Source organism: Suncus etruscus, chromosome 12 (assembly GCF_024139225.1).
Source record: "Suncus etruscus isolate mSunEtr1 chromosome 12, mSunEtr1.pri.cur, whole genome shotgun sequence".
Lineage (NCBI taxonomy): Eukaryota > Metazoa > Chordata > Mammalia > Eulipotyphla > Soricidae > Suncus > Suncus etruscus.
In genome coordinates, this window is record NC_064859.1 from 5,179,679 (window position 1) to 5,199,550 (window position 19,872).

Below are 19,872 nucleotides of genomic sequence, written 5' to 3' on the forward strand. Positions count from 1 at the left end.
ACAGATTAAAACAACACCGAGGGAACAGAACTTCTAGAACCACAAAGAAAGACTTCATCATAAGTTCCACTCCTTGACCTGTGCAGATATCGAGATCTCTAGATACAGAGGTCTGATTTTATAATCCAGGACGGAGCAGAAGTCTTCCATACACCACAAAAGCACCCAGGGGAGAGTAAATGAACCTGAAAGGAGTCTATAGTTAATCCCTGACAATGTACTTGAAGGTTGGAGAATCCCTGCATCTCTTAGACCAAGGGAATTTTTTTTCGAATGACCCCAATATTTACTGTGCATGAGCAGGAGGGAAGAGGAAAAAAAAAGAAAAAAAAGGGCAAAAAGCACAAAATAATCTTTTTATTAATTTATCTAGTTTTTGTAGATTTCTTTATTTTGGTTTGGCTTTTGAAGTTGTTGTCTCCATTTATATTTATTTAGTTATTTTCTTCTTTTCTTCCTTTATGTCAGGGGTCTCAAACTCATGGCCCGCGGGCCATTTGCGGCCCTCCATACAACATTTTGTGGCCTGCGGCCGGCCTTCAAATATCACAGTATTTGAGATTATTTGCTTACCAAATAATCACAATAAAAATAGCATTAGTAAAAAAAAAAATCCCATTAAACATTCACATATCCCGAGCAGTTCTGTACAGGGTATGCAAATGTTTAATGTGATTTTTTGCGAATTTTTTTCTTACTAATGTGATTTTTTATTGTGAATATTTGTTAAGCAAATAATCGCGAATACTTTGCACCTAGCACAGAAGTCATTTCCACTGCTCCTGCCCGCTGTCCCCCGCCCATTTTTTTTTTTTTGTGAAATCCCTTATGCGGCCCTGCCTCACCCCGACTTTGCCTCCTGTGGCCCCCAGGTATATTGAGTTTGAGACCCCTGCTTTATGTGCTCTGCCACATTTTTTATTTTAATACCATGGCTTTTATGTGGTGCTTATCTTTTTTTTTCTTGGAGTGCTCACTGGATATTTTATTTGACACTTCTTTTTGTACTGTTGTGTGTTTCACCTTTTATTTCCCCTTCATCTCTCAAACCTAGGATGAGAGCCTCTAGAAGGACTCTACCCATTTTCAGAGTATTTGATTTTTTCCCCAGTTTATTACTTTTCTCTTTTTCAAACAAAACCACATAACTTGAACTATCTAGTCCCGCCTCTCAATTAGAGGGTGAAAAAAGGAAGGTACCAAGACCAAACAGGTGTAAGACCACTAAGTAGTAAGCTAGGCACAGAGGGGACCACTTATTCTAGCAGAACTGGGGGTGAGGGAAGAGGATATGGGAGATAGGATGGGAACAGAGGTGGAGGGAGAACAATTCGGTGATGGGAATTCCCTTGATTTTATGTTAATATATACCTAAAATATTATTGTCAATGATATACAAGCCACTATGATTAAAATAAAAATTATATTAAAAAAGTGTCTGGGTTAGTAGTAAAAAGTTGATAAAAAATAGTTTAAATGATTTTGTGAAGGAATTTGTGATTAAGTGACAGTGAATACTTAAAGGAAAGAAAAGGGCAGGGAAGAAAAGTCAGAGAGAAAATTTTAGAAGAATATTCCTGTGTGACTGTTTAGCCACTTTCAAAAAGCAAACTCAAACACCCAGCTAACACCATGTACAAAGGTAAATCCAAATGGAATAAAGGCCTTGATATCAGACCTGAAATCATAAGGTATATAGAACAACACGTAGGTAAAACACTCCTTGACATTGAAACTAAAGGCATATTTAAGGAGGAAACAGCACTCTACAAACAAGTGGAAGTAGAGATAAACAGATGGGAATATATTAAGCTATTAAGCCGAGAAACTTCTGCACCTCAAAGGAAGTAGTGCCCAAGATACAAGAACCACCCACTGAGTGGGGGTAACTATTCACTCAATACCCATCAGAAGGGACTAATATCCAAAACATACAAGGCACTTACAGAAATTTACAAGAAAAAAATTCTAATTTCATCAAAAAATGGGGAGAATAAATGAACAGACACTGACAAAGAAGAAATACTTATGGCCAAAATGCACATGAAAAATGCTCCACATCACTTATCATCAGGGAGATGCAAATCAAAACAAATATGAGGTACCATCTCACATCCCAGAGATTGGCACACATCACAAAGAATGAGAACAAGCAGTGCTGGAGGGGATGTGGAGAGAAGAGAACTCTTATCCATTGCTGGTGGGAATACCGTCTAGTCCAACCTTTATGGAAAGCAATATGGAGATTTCTCCAAAAGCTGGAAATTGAGCTCCCATTTGATCCAGCTAATACCATTCCTAGGGATATATCCTAGGAACACAAGAAATACATTTCAAAATCCCTTTCTCACATCTATACTCATTGCAGTGCTATTTACAATAGCCAGACTCTGGAAACAACCAAGATGCCTTCAAGAGATGAATGGCTAAAGAAACTTTGGTACATATACACAATAGAATATTGTGCAGCTATCAGGAGATATGAAGTCATGAAACTTTCCTATATGTGGATGTAGATGAAATCTATTATGCTGAGTGAAACAAGCCAGAGGGAAAGAGACGCAGAATAATCTCACTCATCTATGGGTTTTAAGAAAAATGAAAGACATTCTTGCAATAATTCTCAGAGACAAAAGAGAGAAAGCGTGGAAGGTCCTTGACATAAAGCTCACCACAAAGAGTGGTGAGTGCAGATAGAGAAATAGCACACTGAGAACTATCATAACAATGTGGGGGCTGGAGAGATAGCACAGCGGCGTTTGCCTTGCAAGCAGCTGACCCAGGACCAAAGGTGGTTGGTTTGAATTCCGGTGCCCTATATGGTCCCCAGTGCCTGCCAGGGGCTATTTCTGAGCAGCTATCCTGGAGTAACTCCTGTGCACCGCTGGGTGTGACCCAAACCAAAACAAACAAAAACAATGTGAATGAATGAGGAAAGTAGAAAGCCTATCTAGAGTACAGGAAGGGTGGGGTGGGGAGGAGGGAGATTTGGGACATTTGGTGATGGGAATGTTGCACTGGTGAAGGGGGGTGCTCTTTACATGAGTGAAACTCAATCACAATCATATTTGTAATAAAGGTGTTTAAATAAAGATATTAATAAATATATAAATAAATAATAAGGGTGATTAAATAAAGATATTAATAAAAAAAGAATATTCCTGTGTGGCTCTTAATATAGGATGGATAGTGGATGACTTCCAGTTTGTTTCCTGTTTGATACCCACTTATATTGTTTCTTTAACTTTGGCTACTTTACTTTAGCTCTTACTCTTTTTGCTTGAGGCTATCTTTGCTCTGTCTCTTTTACATTTATTCTTATTTGTTTTTACACTACTTATTTTCAGTCTTTTCTGATTTAACTTTGGACACTTTACTTGAAGAGAATAGTCTTATTTTGGTTTTTGGGTCACACCCATAACCCAGAAATTATTCCTGACTCTGTGCTCAGAAATTGCTCCTGGCAGGCTCAGAGGACCATATGGGATGCAGGATTCAAACTACCATCTGTCCTGGGTCGGCTGCATGCAAGGCATACACCCTACAGCTGTGCTGTTTCTCTGGCCCTGAGAAAATCTTATATATATCTTATAAAATCTTATATATATATATATAAGATATATATTATATCTTATAAAATATAAAATATTTAAAATGTATTTCTCTTAAGCAGTCTTATTTTGTATATTCTTTTCATTATTTCTTCACTTCATTAAAACATATGCAATTGTATCTAGTAGATATGTTACTGACATATCAGATAGGGAACATATAAAATACATATTAGATAAGGAAAGTCGCAAATATTTAATAGTGACTGCTTATATTTATTTTTATATTTCAAAGAAGATCATATTTTTACAAGCAGAGATTCTGAAATGTATTTAAGTAGTTAAAGCTAAAAGTAGAAATGCTGATGATTTGCCAAGATTCTCTTCTTTAAAAAAAATTACTGAGATACTATGATTTAATTGTTAAGAAATAAATTTTATTTTATTTTATTCCAATAGCACACACACACACACATTTAGGCCCCTCCCTTTAGACTCCTCTTTTCTTGTATCTCAGTTCTGTGAACTAACACCTGTTTAGTTACCTTTAGTCATTTTTTTCTGTATATGAGAGATATGATAATTTTGAATCATTTTTTCTGAATTACTTCATTATGGTAGTTTTTAGTTCCATTCATGTGAAACAATTGCATATTATTTTCCTTTCTTAGTGTTGTTCAATATTCCATTACGTATATGTACTTCAACAGAGTTGAGTATTTGGGTTGTTTTCATATCTTGGCTATTGTACTAAGTACTGCAATGAACATAGATGTGCACATATTCTTTCCAATTACTGTTTTTGTGATTTGTTTCTGTGCTTTATGATTTGATGGATGTCCAAGAAGAGATATCGCTGAGTAATAGGGGAATTTTATTTTTACTTTATTTTGGAGACATCTGCATATTGCTTAGCATAGAGATTGAGGGAGATGTTATATAGTGAATGAGGGTTCCATTAATTATCATTATGACCGTGCCAACACTGATTATTTCTAGACATTTAGGTATGTGCCTTTCTAACTAAAAAAAAATTTTTTTTTTTTTGGTTTTTGGGCCACACCCAGCGGTGCTCACAGGTTACTCCTGGCTGTCTGCTCAGAAATAGCTCCTGGCAGGCACGGGGGACCATATGGGACACCGGGATTCAAACCAACCACCTTTGGTCCTAGATCGGCTGCTTGCAAGGCAAACACCGCTGTGCTATCTCTCCGGGTCCCTAACTAAAATTTTTATTTCATATCTCATTGTTGTTTTGATTTGCTTTCCCTAATCATAAGTGATGATAATTCTAATAAACCTATTGGCCATTAGTATGTCTTCTTTGTGCAAAGTCTGTTCATGTCCTCTGTTTTTTATTGTGATTATTGGAATTTATTGCTGAGTTTTTTTTAATGCATTATAAATCTTTGGTATTATCCCACTATTAAATATAATGTATGGAAATATTTTCTCCCATTTATTTTTTTTCCTCCCATTCATTTTAATTTCTATTTGTTTCAGCTTGAGTTTCTTTTACTGTACAAAGGCTTTTGATTTTTTTAAAGTATCTTAATTCTTTTATTCAAGTGATTGAGGAAAGATTACATTTTTTTTCCAGAAAACTTAAATAAATGGCAAAATGACTATGACAGTGATAACTGGAAATTATCAGTTTGGACAAGATCTGGGTGGTAAAAGGAGATAAAGTGATATGCATGGTACCCCTTTATTAAAAATAGTGCAAACCACATATCTAAAAGGAAATAAAGGAAGAGAGAGAAAGAGAGAGAAGGAAAGAGAGAGGGAAAGGAGAGAGGAGGGAGTAAAAATATCTGCCCCAGGGGACTGAGGGAGGAAACATTGGTGGGTGGGAAATGTGTACTGGTGAAGTGTGTTGTACAACATCTGACTGAAAATCAATCATAAAACTTTAAAACTGAAAAAAACAACTGTTGAAAAATATTTTGTTTGTTTAAATTATTTCTGTTTTATTTTCTTTACAATTCAAAAACAAGAAATGACAAATAGAATTATGAGAAAATAAATCAATAAAAGCTGATTTGTGATGATTGATAAGTGATTTGAACTAATAAATAAGATGTTGATTCATTAATGAAAATGCATAAATTCCTCAGTCAGCTAGAAATAATAATATTTTTAATGCAATATTTAATCTTATTTACATTAGGTGTTCATTTTGTTGTTTTAACACTATATCTCTCCAGACTCTTATGGCTCAAGAGTGTCTGATATGTTGTTCATCATAAATTTTCTTCAGTATGAAAGTTACTTTTTTAAAATTTTGCTACTCAGTATCCTGCCTCTATCTTCGAATTTTGTCATTTGAGTACAATTTGTTTTGAAATTTTTCTGTTATTTTCTCTGGAAATATTCAGGTCTGTTGATTTAGTGCCTATAATCCTCAACTCTGGGAATTTTTTTTTTTTTTTTGGTTTTTGAGCCACACCCGGTGACCCTCAGGGGTTACTCCTGGCTATGCGCTCAGAAATCGCTCCTGACTTGAGGGACCATATGGGATGCTAGGGATCAAACCTGCATCTGTCCTGGATCAGCCTCTTGCATGGCAAACACCCTCCTGCTGTTCTACCACTCAGGCCCAACTCTGGGAAATTTTTATCAATGAATTCTTCAATTTTTGGTTCTTCAGAAACTTTGCATTCCTATTTTTTAGTTATTCCTATGATTATCTTATTGTTTCTCTTGATCTTATCCCATAGTTTTCTGGTATGCTGTTCATTTCTTTTTAGACTGTTCACTACCTTGTATTTTCTAGCAGTTTCCCCTGATTGATTAGGCAAGGGCAGTGCTCAAAGAGAAAACAAGTTTTAAAATATGTTATACAAAATTGCAAGTGAGACAAAAGTGAACTAAAACAAATGACTGAAGTCCTTTGATTCTTGGAGTTTATTATTCTCATAGTTTTATCAATATATGTTTGTCATTTTCTACACAAAAAATTATACTTGAACTAAAAACCCTTGACAAAGTGAAGTGAAAATTGTTTATGCTAGTTTCCTGCTTATTGGAGAGTGTTGACATAATTGCACTCATTGCATTCTTCATCCCATCTATGCTTGTTTAGGTTGAGCCAGTGATACAGAGAGGCCACGAGAGTGTGGTCCATCACATCTTGCTCTATCAATGCAACAGCAACTTCAATGACAGTGTCCTGGACTATGGCCATGAATGCTACCACCCTAACATGCCTGATGCATTCCTAACATGCGAGACTGTTATCTTTGCCTGGGCCATTGGTGGAGAGGTGGGCCTAATATTTCTGAGATCATGAATTTCACAATTAATTTATTGTGCTTTTCATTACAGGAAATTTGTTATTTATACTATTTTTTGTTTTGGGTGTGCAAATGACCTAGAAAATATTTTTTGCTTAAAAAATTTGATTTTCACCAATTATAGATTAGTGGAGTTCGAAAATGCAGATAAATCTGAGAAAATGGCTTGTTTTGAAGGTGCTTTCAAATAACCTTTCATGCCTGTGACAATTGTATATACCCAAGTCTGGCAATATTCAGTGCTGTTGTGAGAAAGTATCCCTCATCCTACTGTAGTGGGAAAGTCATCTGGTTGAGCCTTTATGGAAAAAACATTGTAGATCTATTCAAAAAAGAAATAGAACTATTATACAATCTAGCAATACAACTTCTTAACATTTATCCCCTATGTCCCTCCATATTAATTCAAATTGTAATATGTGCACCTACCGTATTTTCCAGAGTATAAGATGACTTTTGAAGCAAAAAAAAAGTCAACCGAAAATCGGGGGTCGTCTTATACGCCGAGTATATCCCGAAAAATGTTTCAATATGCTGCTAAACAAAACAAAACAAAACAAAAATCAGGCCGCAAAGTTTCCAAATCTCTTTCTTGGGGGATCCCAAACAGTACTCAGGAGATCTGGGGGCCACTTCTGGAAAAACCCAGCTAACTGTGTTGGTGGTTCAGTGCTAGGGTCCGAGGATGGGGTGTTGTTTGGTTCATGTAGTGGGGGAGATTAACTGACCAGGGAATTGCCAGAAAAGGTGCCTATGATAAGGGACCAATCACTGCAAGGCTGCTCGGACCGCCTCTCTAACTCAGCCAATCCAAGCAGGCTTTTTATGCATGCAAATTAGACAGTGTTTTGGACTCGAATCTATACTATAAAAAGCCTGCTCAGATTGACCAAAGTCAGAGAGGAAGTCTATTATAGTATAACCTTTGAACCTTTGCTTGTTGTGATTGGCTCACTGTGGTACATACAGTTGCAGCACAGGAATGTTCTGTCTGATACAGCGAATATAGGCCTAAACATATGTTTTAACTGCAAAATTAAGGGGTCGTCTTATATGTCCAGTTGTCTTATACGCTGGAAAATACAGTACATTATCACTGCATTCACTACAATAGCAAAGATAAGGAAACAACTCAAATACAAAACTACAAATGAATGGATCAAGAAGTTGTGGTATATATACACAATGGATACTATATAGTTTTAAGAAAGAACAAACACAATACAATTTGCAGCAACATAAATGGAAATAGAGACTATTATGCTGAGTGAAGTCAACTAGGAAAGTGATAAAGATCTTTGTTTTCTTATGGGGTACCTAAACATACATAGCAAGGTAGCCACAAAGGTCCAAAGGCAACATAAAAGAAAAATGGATCTATACAACTGAGTTTCAGGAAATCTTGAGGGAGGCAGGAGTGTTGGGACCTTGGGGGAGGAGGTGGGGCACTGGTAATGGGTGTGGTGTATCAATTAAGTGCATAAGAAACCATTATTAACAGCATTGTAAGCCACAGTATCTTAATTAAAAAATTAAAGAACAGGTCTTAATGGAATCAATTACATATCAGAGGGCATCTTCTAAAATAGAAAATAAAGTTATATACTGACCGCAAAAAATAAAGTTAAACTCTCAAGGGATTGACAAAAAAATACTATCTCAAATAATTTTTTTAGGGTTTTTCATATCCACCTCATGTTGGATTATCTCTTGGAACTCCATTAGATCCTCATTACGTGCTCCTTGAAGTCCATTATGACAATCCGACAAATAAGGAAGGTGAGTTAATTCTTCATATAATTAACTTGTATTTTTCTCAGAGGTGCATGCCTTGCTATATCTGGGGGTTACAACAAGGTCTGTATTTGGGGTCCATGTACACTGGGAACCAAATCAGACATACTATTTAGTCCTTCTTACACCTACTTGTTGGAAATTTTATAACTTCTAGTTTTACAGAATTAAAATAAAATAATCCCAGTCATAGAAATAACCAATGAAACTGCCATCCTACAAGAAAATTCTGAGTGACTGCTAAAAATACTTATAGGAGAAGAGGTTATTATTTATAGTTATACTGAGGCAGCAGGAATTAGCCAGTATTAAAACAGGCAAATGGGTATTTGTGGTCAGTAATTCTAAAAAATATTGCAAATTAGTTACAAGGTAATAACAGAGCAACAAGTTTCTTTTTCCCTTCATGGTATAAATTAGTCCAAATACATAGAACTTTTGAAATGTTTTCTAATACCTTGTCACCAAGGTAACACAATAGAATATAATATTTTTCTATGTTCATAGGAAATCCATAAATATACTCAGAAAATAGTGATAGGATATACTATGATGTAGAACTAAAAGTTATTACATACCAACATTTCAATACTAAGTTCAATGAAATTATATGTGAAAATTAATATATTAAAAGTTCTATATGAGGGGGCCGGCAAGGTGGCACTAGAGGTAAGGTGTCTGCCTTGTAAGCGCTAGCCAAGGAAGGACCGCGGTTCGAACCCCAGCGTCCCATATGGTCCCCCCAAGCCAGGGGCGATTTCTGAGCTCTTAGCCAGGAGTAAACTCTGAGCATCAAATGGGTGTGGCCCAAAAAACCAATAAACAAAACAAAACAAAACAAAAAGTTCTATATGAGATTAACAAAAGCAATTTATTTTGCATCTCTATATATAGTTTAGCAAATATTGAGCAACAACTTTGGGCTGAGTCTGCATTTATGAGATGTAATAAAGTGGACAAAAATTATAGTGCAGTGATAAAAATTCAATTATCAGAATAATTAATATATGTTAATATAAGGATTAATGTAATAAACATAATATTTAATAGTTATAAGTGTTATCTAAGGAGTCATTTGAGAGTCACAGGTTGGTAAGTCATCCCTATGGAAGGAAGTCAGTTTATTTCAGGGGTCTCAGACTCGCGGCCCGCGGGCTGTTTGCAGCCCTCCGTACAACATTTTGTGGCCCTGTCCTAGAGAAATCTTTTTTTGTTTTGTTTTGTTTTAGTTGTTTGGGTCACACCCCCCAATGTTCAAGGCTTACTATTGACTTTGTACTCAAGGATCACCCCGACTTTGCCTTTTGTGGCCCCAAGGTATTGAGAGAACTGAATTTGTTAAGGGCTCAGCACTCAAAATTTTCCTCTTTATGATTTGATCACAGCAAGGAGTATGCCTTAGTCATTTTTCTTCCCACAAATCTTAAAGTAGTTCTGTTGACATAATGGAATCTTCAAGTTATTGGTAAAATAACTTTTAAATGATTAAAAAAACAATTCAGTGAGGAAATATAAAGATGAGCTAATAAAAAGCTTAAGACAAAATAAATAACATAAGATATAAGTGTCACATACATATAAAAAGTATAAAGATTAACCATATAGAAAGTATAGCTTTAGTATTTTTCTCACTAGCAATAGTTTCTAGATGTAGGAATTTTAGCCTCTTAGAAATGTTGATGAACTTCACCCCCACACTACATGAAATAAAACTTGGTTGGATTTTTTCTTTTTCTAATAAATGGCCTAAAATTTTTATTCTCTCTTTATGTTAGATTATTGTGTAATGTATCAGCTAAACAACTTAACTTTTTCTTTCACAATACACTGAGTCAAAAATGGTTGCTGGTGAAATGACATCTATCTTCTAATTCTTGTATGTAAAGCTGATGTGGTCATTACTATTTGCTCTTCTTTCCCTTTATGAGACATTAAGCAAAATTAATAAACTGTTTCAGTTTAATATAGAGAGCTTTACAAATTAAACACCTCAATTTCACTTTTAATTTTGAATTCTTGTTCTAGGTTTAATAGATAGTTCTGGACTGAGATTATTTCATACTACGGATGTAAGGAATTATGATGCTGGGGTGATTGAGGCTGGCCTTTGGGTTAGCCTCTTTCATACCATTCCTCCAGGGATGCCTGAATTCTTGTCTGAAGGTCACTGCACCCTGGAATGCCTGGATGAGGTATGCTGGATCTAACTCTATGGGCTGCAATTTGAGATTAGACTACGCTTAGAACACAGTTCTGAAGAAGTTTATGCTTTTTTAAATTAATTATTGGTGGTTTTCTTCCTGTCAAACTTCAAAATCATGTTGTATGATTTTAGTAAGAACTTTGAATGCTCTTTTTAAATCTTGAGTACCATGAGAATACAATTAAGAAGATAAGAATAGTTTCAGAATTATTTCCTACCTTGCCTTTATTTTGTTCATATCATACACTAAAGTTTAAAATTATACACAATTCTGCTTTTATTTGCCTACTATTTACTTATATATATTTTATATTTTACTCACATTTGTTACTTTTTATTGGTTAATAAAAGTACTTTTTGCTTTTTATTGACTTTCGTAAATCCAAAAAGCTTTATAACTACTTTCTTTTAATCCAAATGCAAGACTAATATAGAATATATATTTGATAAAGAAAATATCATAAGTTTTTTAACCATGACTGTTCTTTTTTAATAATTTCTTTATTTAAACACCTTGATTACAAACATGATTGTGGTTGGATTTCAGTCATGTAAAGAATACCCCCCTTCACAAGTGCAGCATTCCCATCACCAGTGTCCCAAATCTCCCACCTCCCACCCGACCCCTGCCTGTACTCTAGACAGACTTTCTACTTCCCTCATTCATTCACATTGTTATGATAGTTCTCAATGTACTTATTTCTCTAACTACACTCATCACTCTTTGTGGTGAGCTTCATGTCGTGAGCTGGAACTTCCAGCCCTCCTCTCTTTTGTCTCTAAAAATTCTTGCAAGAATATCTTTTATTTTTCTTAAAACCCATAGATGAGTGATACTATTCTGTGTCTCTCTCCCTCTGACTTATTTCAATCAGCATAATATATTCCATATACATCCATGTATACAAAATTTCATGATTTCATATCTCTTGACAGCTGCATAATATTCCATTGTATATATTTGCAACAGTTTCTTTAGCCATTCATCTGTTGAAGGGAATCTTGGTTCTTTCCAGAGTCTGGCTATTGTAAGTAGCGCTGCAAAGAATATAGGTGTGAGGAAGGGATTTTTGAAATGTTTTGTGTGTGTGTGTGTGTGTGTGTGTGTGTGTGTGTTCCTAGGGTGTATCCCTGAGTGTATAGCTGAATCAAATGGGAGCTCAATTTCCAGTTTTTGGAGGAATCTCCATATCACTTTCCATAAAAGTTGGACTAGATAGCAATCCCACCAGCAGTGAATAAGAGTTCTTTTCTGTCCACATCCCCTCCAGCATTGCTTGTTCTCATTCTTTGTGATGTGTGCCAATCTCTGTGGTGTGAGGTGGTACCTCATAGTTGTTTTGATTTGCATCTCCCTGATGATTAGTGATGTGGAGCATTTTTTATGTGTGTTTTGGCCATTTGTATTTCTTCTTTGTCAGTGTCTGTTCATTTCTTCTCCCATTTTTTGATGGGATTAGAATTTTTTTCTTGTAAAGTTCTGTAAGTGTCTTGTATATTTTGGATATTAACCCCTTATCTGATGGGTATTGGGTGAATAGTTGCTCCCACTCAGTGGATGGTTCTTATATCCAGGGTACTGTTTCCTTTGAGGTGCAGAAGCTTCTCAGCTTAATATATTCCCATCTGTTTATCTCTACTTCCACTTGTTTGGAGAGTGCAGTTTCTTCCTTGAAGATGCCTTTAGTCTCAATGTCATGGAGTGTTTTACCTACATGCTATTCTATAGCATGGTATCTTATGGTATCAGGTCTGATATCAAGGTCTTTAATCCATTTGGATTTTACCTCATACATGATGTTAGCTGGTGATCTAAGTTTGCTTTTTTGCAAATGCCTAGCCAGTTGTGCCAACACCACTTGTTGAAGAATCTTTCCTTGCTCCATTTAGAATTTCTTGCTCCTTTATCAAAAATTAGGTAATTGTATGTCTGGGGAACATTCTCTGAGTACTCAAGCCTATTTTACTGATCTGAGGGCCTGTCTTTATTCCAATACCATGCTGTTTTGATAACTATTTCTTTGTATACAGTTTAAGGTTGAGGAAAGTAATGCCTCCCATATTCCTTTTTCCAAGGATTGCTTTAGCTATTTGTGGGTGTTTATTGTTCCAAATGAATTTCAAAATGACTGTTTTTGTATAGTTTCAACTTTTTATGAGTTTTCCAATATATTCTTTATCTTCTATGTGGAATGTAAATAGAATGAAGTGCTTTTCTGTGTTATTCAGATCATGATTCAAATGTTCACAATTACTAGTTGTAGGACATAGGAAATCATTTTCAATTTTACAGTCCAGTTTTTTTACCTGGATAAACAGTACAATGTCTTAAGATTTTGATTATGATGCTAACATATTGAATCTCTTTTTTTAAGAAACTTTTAATTTCTCTTTTAAAAAATGTGGTCTTCGGGGCCGGGAAGGTGGCTCTAGAGGTAAGGTGTCTGCCTTGCAAGCACTAGCATAGGACGGATCGTGGTTCAATCCCCCGGCGTCCCATATGGTCCCCCTAAGCCAGGGGCGATTTCTGAGCGCATAGCCAGGAGTAACCCCTGAGCATCAAATGAGTGGGCCCCCCAAAAATGTGTTTCTGTTTAACTTTTGCTTTTTTTATTCTGTTTCGTTTTTGTTGTAGGTTTTTGTTTTTTATATATTTTTCATTTTTTTGTTGTTGTTACTTTTTTTTTCTCCTTTCTTCTTTTTAAATTGATATTTATAACCTCTCCCCCGGTTTTTTGTTTGTTTTTGTATTTTCTTTCAAACAGAACCACATAACTTGAATCATCTTGTTCTGCCTCATAAATTGAGGGGAAAGAAAAATGTATGGTACCAGAACCAAATAGTCCTATGAACAATGCATATAAATCAGACTTAAACACCAAACCCAAAGTCAATGACAACAGAATCAAGAACCAACCTTCAACAAGCTATACACAGAGGGGGCCAGTTATCCTAGCAGTCTGGGGGGCAAAGAAGAGGGATGCTGGGAACTGGAGTGGAGGGAGGATAACACTGGTGGTGGGATACCCCTGATCCAATGCCACCATATATGGCAAATATTACTGTGAAATACTTGTAATTCACGTTGGTCACAATAAAAATTATTTATGACAAAGAAGAAGAAAAGGATAGGGGAGATAGGGAAGCAAAGGAAGAAATTAAAAGATAATATTAGGTCTGGCATAGTCATTTCCAGTAAGCATCAATTTCTTTTCTCCAGGTAACTGTGGCTTGACAAGGATAACAATTCTGAGAAATAAGGGCTAATTCTAATTTGAAATACTTGGCAGCTCATGCATTCACTTAATTTGCTTTAGCTTTATTTCTCAGTTGTCCCTCCAAGTCTGTTTTGACATGAACTGTCTGAACATGTATTTGTTGAGGCTAATTGAGTTTCCCTCTCTGTCCCCGTAGGCACTGGAGGCTGAAAAGCCAAGTGGGATCCACGTATTTGCCGTCCTTCTCCATGCTCACCTGGCTGGCAGAGGAATCAAGCTGCGTCACTTTCGCAAAGGAGAGGAAATGAGCCTACTTGCTTATGATGATGACTTTGACTTCAATTTCCAGGAGTTTCAGTATCTAAAGGAAGAAAAAACGATCTTACCAGTACGAATGTTTTTTTTTTCCTTTTCTCATTACATTTTATAGAAGTAATAAGACATATCTGCTGAGATCTAACAAGTTTCCTACCAGCTAGTGAACCACTGATCACATCATCTTTGTAAATCAACACACCGTGGGTGTTCCACAACTCCAATGGAATGTGTTTGATCTGTTTTCCAAAATCCAGACCTATTTTTCTTGTTACCCTAGGGGAAATTAAAGTTATTGATTTAAAAGGCAAATAGAAACTTGGGCGCTGGGCACTAAACATTCCTTGTTTTATTACTCGACTATCCAGTTAACACTGCTTTGATAAAAATCAGAGATTTACTTATGTTCTAGATACTTTGGGGAGGTTTACTTTCTATAAAAATGAATATAGACAGGGCCGGAGAGATAGCATGGAGGTAAGGCGTTTGCCTTTAATGCAGAAGGTCATCAGTTCAAATCCGGCTTCCCATATGGTCCCCTGTGCCTGCCAGGAGCAATTTCTGAGCATGGAGCCAGGAGTTTTCCCTGAGCACTGCCAGGTGTGACCCAAAAACCACACACAAAAAAAGAATATAGACACTTATTTTATTTCACAAAGGTTTTTAACATTATTAATATGCTATGCTATGTAATACAGTTTGCTACTTAAAGTTTCAACACGAGAAGGTTAAAGGTAATTTTATGCCTTGGTGGAAGGTAATTTTATGCCTTATAATAAAAAGGCTTAAAATTAAAAATGCTTGGGCCAGAGAGATAGCATGGAGGTACAGCATTTGCCTTGCATGCAGAAGGATGGTGGTTCGAATCCCAGCAACCATATCGTCTCCTGAGCCTGCCAGGTGTGATTTCTGAGCATAGGGCCAGGAGTAACCCCTCAGTGCTATCAGGTGTGACCCAAAAACCAAAAAATAAAAATTAACAATGCTTTATTTATTTTCATTTGATTTCTTTTTTTTTGTAAGGGCACATTCAGGGATTACTCCTAACTGCATTCTGCAATCACTCCTGGCAGGCTCAGGCATGCTGGTTTGCTGCTAATTGAGCCCAGGTCAGCCACATGCCAGACAAGCACCCTACTTGCTGTTCTATATTTCTTTGGCCAATAGTGCCTTATTTTTCAATTAATTTTATTCCATAATCATCAAGCTCAACAGTAATGTAATCCCCTACCCTTATTCCATCATTAATGTGGATTCTTCTACTATTTATAAAATTACACTCACAGTCACATTTTTCCAGGTGCAAAAATCCTTGACTATTGTGAAAGTGGAGAAACAATGATTTTATCAATATTTTACAGGTCATACTCTATTGTGTTATTTTGGGATTTTCCAACTAATTATTCTATTTCAGAGGTAACCGACCAGTATTCAGCTAGCAAGGTATAGTGTATTTAAATGTGTTGAGATATTGATAATCTTTCCTTTAATCAGCAGGGTAGTGAGGTCAAATTCAGTATTGAAAACTAGAGCTAGCTGCCTCTAGTCAAAACGAATATAGCATTTGCCATTTGCTGTTTTACCTTAATAGACCCATAAAATATTGTTTTTATTTGTGTTCAATTTTTCAAAACCTTAGAAAACTCTAGAATAGTAAGTTACTATTGATCAACATCATATTTATTTTATAAGTAAATAAAAACATGATTAACAAACTTAAAAAAAAAACTTTATTGATTGATTAATTGATTGGTTTCTGGGTCACACCCAGCAGCACTCAGGGGTTATTCCTGGCTCTGCTCTCAGAAATTGCCCCTCGCAGTTTGGGGAACCACATGGGATGCCAGGAAGTGAACCAGGTCCCTCCCAGGTCGGTCGCATGCAAGGCAAACGCCCTAACTCTGTGCTATCTCTCCAATCCAACAAGTAATGTAAACAAATAATATAAGAAAATAATAATAAATAATAAGGAACAAATGTAAACAAAGTTCATCATTGAAGCTTGTATCTATTGCTGATGATGTGTTTTATCTCTACTAAGAACTAGATGTGTGTTGTGTTATTAATTTCTTTAAATCTGTGCAAATAAGTGCTATTTTTATTACTCATTTTTAGATGGACAAATTGTGCCCAGATGATCCATTTCCTTACCCAATGTCATGCAACAAGCACATGTGGAGTCTTGCCTATACATAGACCCATTAGTTTGTTTGCTTGTTTATTATATTAATCATTTAAATGTTGATCTAATTCCTGATTAAAAGTCTTCTCCTAAATCAAATTAATGAATTTGTTTATTCAGGAAATTGAATTGTTAACTACAAATATATTGAATAACTAAAACAGCATTGAACCCCAACATGAATGCTTTTACTTTTATTTTAGGGAGATAATCTGATTACCGAATGTCGTTATAACACTAAAGATAGAACCCGGATGACATGGGTAAGAAAAATTTTGTTATTATTTACATTTCCTTGTGGAGAGTGAGAAATGAACTTTAGTTTTAGGGGCAAAAATCTAAACAGTGCATTTATTTGGCCACTAAATTTCTAGATGTCTCAAGCATAAAAGCTTGTAAAAGTAAAAATCACAACAATTTAGTCTTTTAGTTTTAGATTGTATTTTTTTCTATTTTTAGAGGGGCTGGAACTTCTCCAATAGTGCGTAGGAACCAGCTCTGTGCTCAGGGGTTGATTTATCACTATTGACTGTCTACTTGGGTCTGGGTGTAGATGAATCGAGACTCCAAAGGTATTTCATTACCTTAAAGCTTCTGACCTGAAGAAAAATTTAATTTTAATAGTTATTGAAGAATTTTCCAAATATTCAAGAAAATGATTATCCATACCATACTATGTCTTTCCTAGAAAACAGAAAAATAGCACAACTATTAGTCATTTTAAGATTATTTTAAGACAATTCTAAAATTTGACAAGGAAATAAGTTAACATGGACTCAATGGAAATACTTTTGACAAAGTGTTGCCAAATAATACTGCCCTATACAAAACTTAATGTTAAAACTCAGTGGAGTTTAAGAAATTTGAAATAGTTTAAATAAGAAACCTATTGTTACTCTACAATAAGAAATTGAAATAAAAAAACATACCTAAATAAAAGCATAAATCAAAGATTTTTGCAATGGTTCAGTTATAGGAAAAATAAGAACAATTAGCAAACAGGAATTGGGGAGAAATGACTTAACCAGAGCAAAAGTACTTTTGAAAAATTACATTATATAATTAATCATTACTTTAGTATCATACTCAGTTTTTCACATTCACATTTAGAACAGATGATTTGCTAGATGCAAAATTCTTAACTTCTTCTTATGATCATTCATATGTAATTTCAGTATCTTATTATGACTTCCATAATTTATTATGACAGTTCAGTAGAGTAAGTGTACATATGTATGTGAAGTTATTTTTCACATACATTTTACATACCTTTTTCACATACATTTCTATGTGAAGTTATTTTTCTTTTATTGCCTTTAAGATTTTCTCTGTTTTTGGTTTTTGGTTCTCAGCAAAAAATTTTACTATGATACGTCTAGGTAGAACTTTCTTAGTATTCGTTTTATGTATTATATGGACCTTCTGGTGGTCTTTAAATTAATAGAATAATTTTAACTCAGTAAATTTAATACTATTTTAGGCATTAGTTTCTCTAACTATTTTTTTCTACCATTTTCTTTCATCAGTTTTATTCAGGAAATATATTTCTCTAGTTACATAGGTTTTAAATATTTAATATTATCCCCACACATTTGAGAAATGTTCACTTTCTTTTACCATTTTTTCTGTTATTTGAATCAAAAAAAATTTTATTTGATTATCTCCAGCTTTACTGATTCTTTCCTCTAACATGCCAGACTTATTGCTAATTTCATTTGGTAATTTTTATTCAATTAGGAAAACGTTGAGCTCTAATATTTCTATTTTGTTCATTTTTAATTTGCTTTTATGTCATGACTTATTTTATTTATCCATTTTAATACATTTGCATCAAACTACTTAAACATATTTAAATCTACTTTTACAAAGCCAATGTCTGTATTGCCTCTCAGCCAGACACACACACACACACACACACACACACACACACACACACACACACACACACTATACTGCTTGAGTACAGATCATACTATTATTTTAGTATTTTTTGTTGAAAATTAGGCATTCGAATAACATATCAACTATAGATTCTCTTTTCTGGAGCATGTTTAAATTGTTTTTATTCCAGTGAATAATTTACTAATAGACTAAAAATGTGAAGCCTGTCTGCATTTATTCAGATTAAAGAGCTTGTGATAAGATACCAGAACATTTATTTAAAACAGCAAAAAAATTCCAACAAATTACTGAATCTTACCGTATTAAAAATTTCTTAATATCTTGACATTTTCTTTGTAGTGAGAAAATTGTACCATAAAAGCATAACTTTAATGAAAGTATTAAGTTATGCTTTTTAAAAATCAACTTTTAAAGGGCTGAAAATAATTATTTAAAATTTGATTGACTAAAACATATTGCCATTTAAGATACTTTAACTTTAATACCTATGAAACTCCAATATTTGTAACAACTAGCATATATGGGTAGATTACATTTTGTGTCAGAGATAGTGGAACATATACTTTTCTTAAATAAATTATCTTTATTTTTAGGGGGGACTGAGTACCAGGAATGAAATGTGTCTTTCATATCTTCTTTATTACCCAAGAATTAATCTTACTCGATGTGCCAGTATTCCAGACATTATGGAACAACTTCAGTTTATTGGTGTTAAGGAGATCTACAGGCCAGTCACGTAAGTAGTAAACATATTTCGCATGAGAAATATACTGTTTCTGTGAAGGCTGAGCTTTATTTTATGTTGGATTGATTTCTATGTTGTTAAATTCCTTTTTTTTTATTTTGCCTTTTTTTTTTTTGGTCCTATTTGAGTGGATTATCTTCAGTTAGGAAAATCAAGTGAGCATTTTTATTTTTCTATTCAGTATCTGTTACTTTCATTCAGTGATCAGCTATAAGTACCTAAAGTTGTCCTCATGAGTAATTAATTAATTAATTTGGCAATCAAAAAAGAGATGTTAGGCAAATTTTAGAAAACCAGAGATGAGGAAACTATGCCTGCCCAGTGGGGCCCGACCATGAGAAAATGTGAGTGCTGCCTGTGTGTGTCTGTCTCCTGTCCTGTCGCTTGAACCTCTTGGGAGTGGGCTGAAAAGAGGCCCAGAAAGGGGAAGCTGCTGAACTCTGCTGGAATTCAGATGCCAGCACCCCTATCTGCCTGTCTTCTGTGCTGTGCTCCATTTTCAGCCTGATTTCATCCTGTGTGTGGCTCATTGCAGACAGCTCGCCTACCCTGGAGCATTCCCTGGAGCTGAGTTTACAAGCCCAGAAAGGGTGGAGCCAGAAGAGCATGGATGCTCCACTTCACTTCCCGGCCGTGCACATCATTTAGCCAATGAATACAACCACA

At 35.1% G+C, this 19,872-nt stretch overlaps 1 protein-coding gene across 1 annotated transcript in view; it reads left to right on the forward strand.

Moving 5' to 3' along the window:
* MOXD1 (monooxygenase DBH like 1) overlaps window positions 1–19,872 on the forward strand; it is a 193,123-nt gene that overhangs the window by 158,328 nt on the left and 14,923 nt on the right. The window contains exons 8-13 of the mRNA XM_049785015.1: window positions 6,637–6,816; window positions 8,524–8,626; window positions 10,667–10,833; window positions 14,259–14,450; window positions 16,763–16,822; window positions 19,055–19,197. Of these exons, the coding sequence (XP_049640972.1) occupies window positions 6,637–6,816; window positions 8,524–8,626; window positions 10,667–10,833; window positions 14,259–14,450; window positions 16,763–16,822; window positions 19,055–19,197 (845 nt within the window). The remainder of the gene's footprint in view (window positions 1–6,636; window positions 6,817–8,523; window positions 8,627–10,666; window positions 10,834–14,258; window positions 14,451–16,762; window positions 16,823–19,054; window positions 19,198–19,872) is intronic.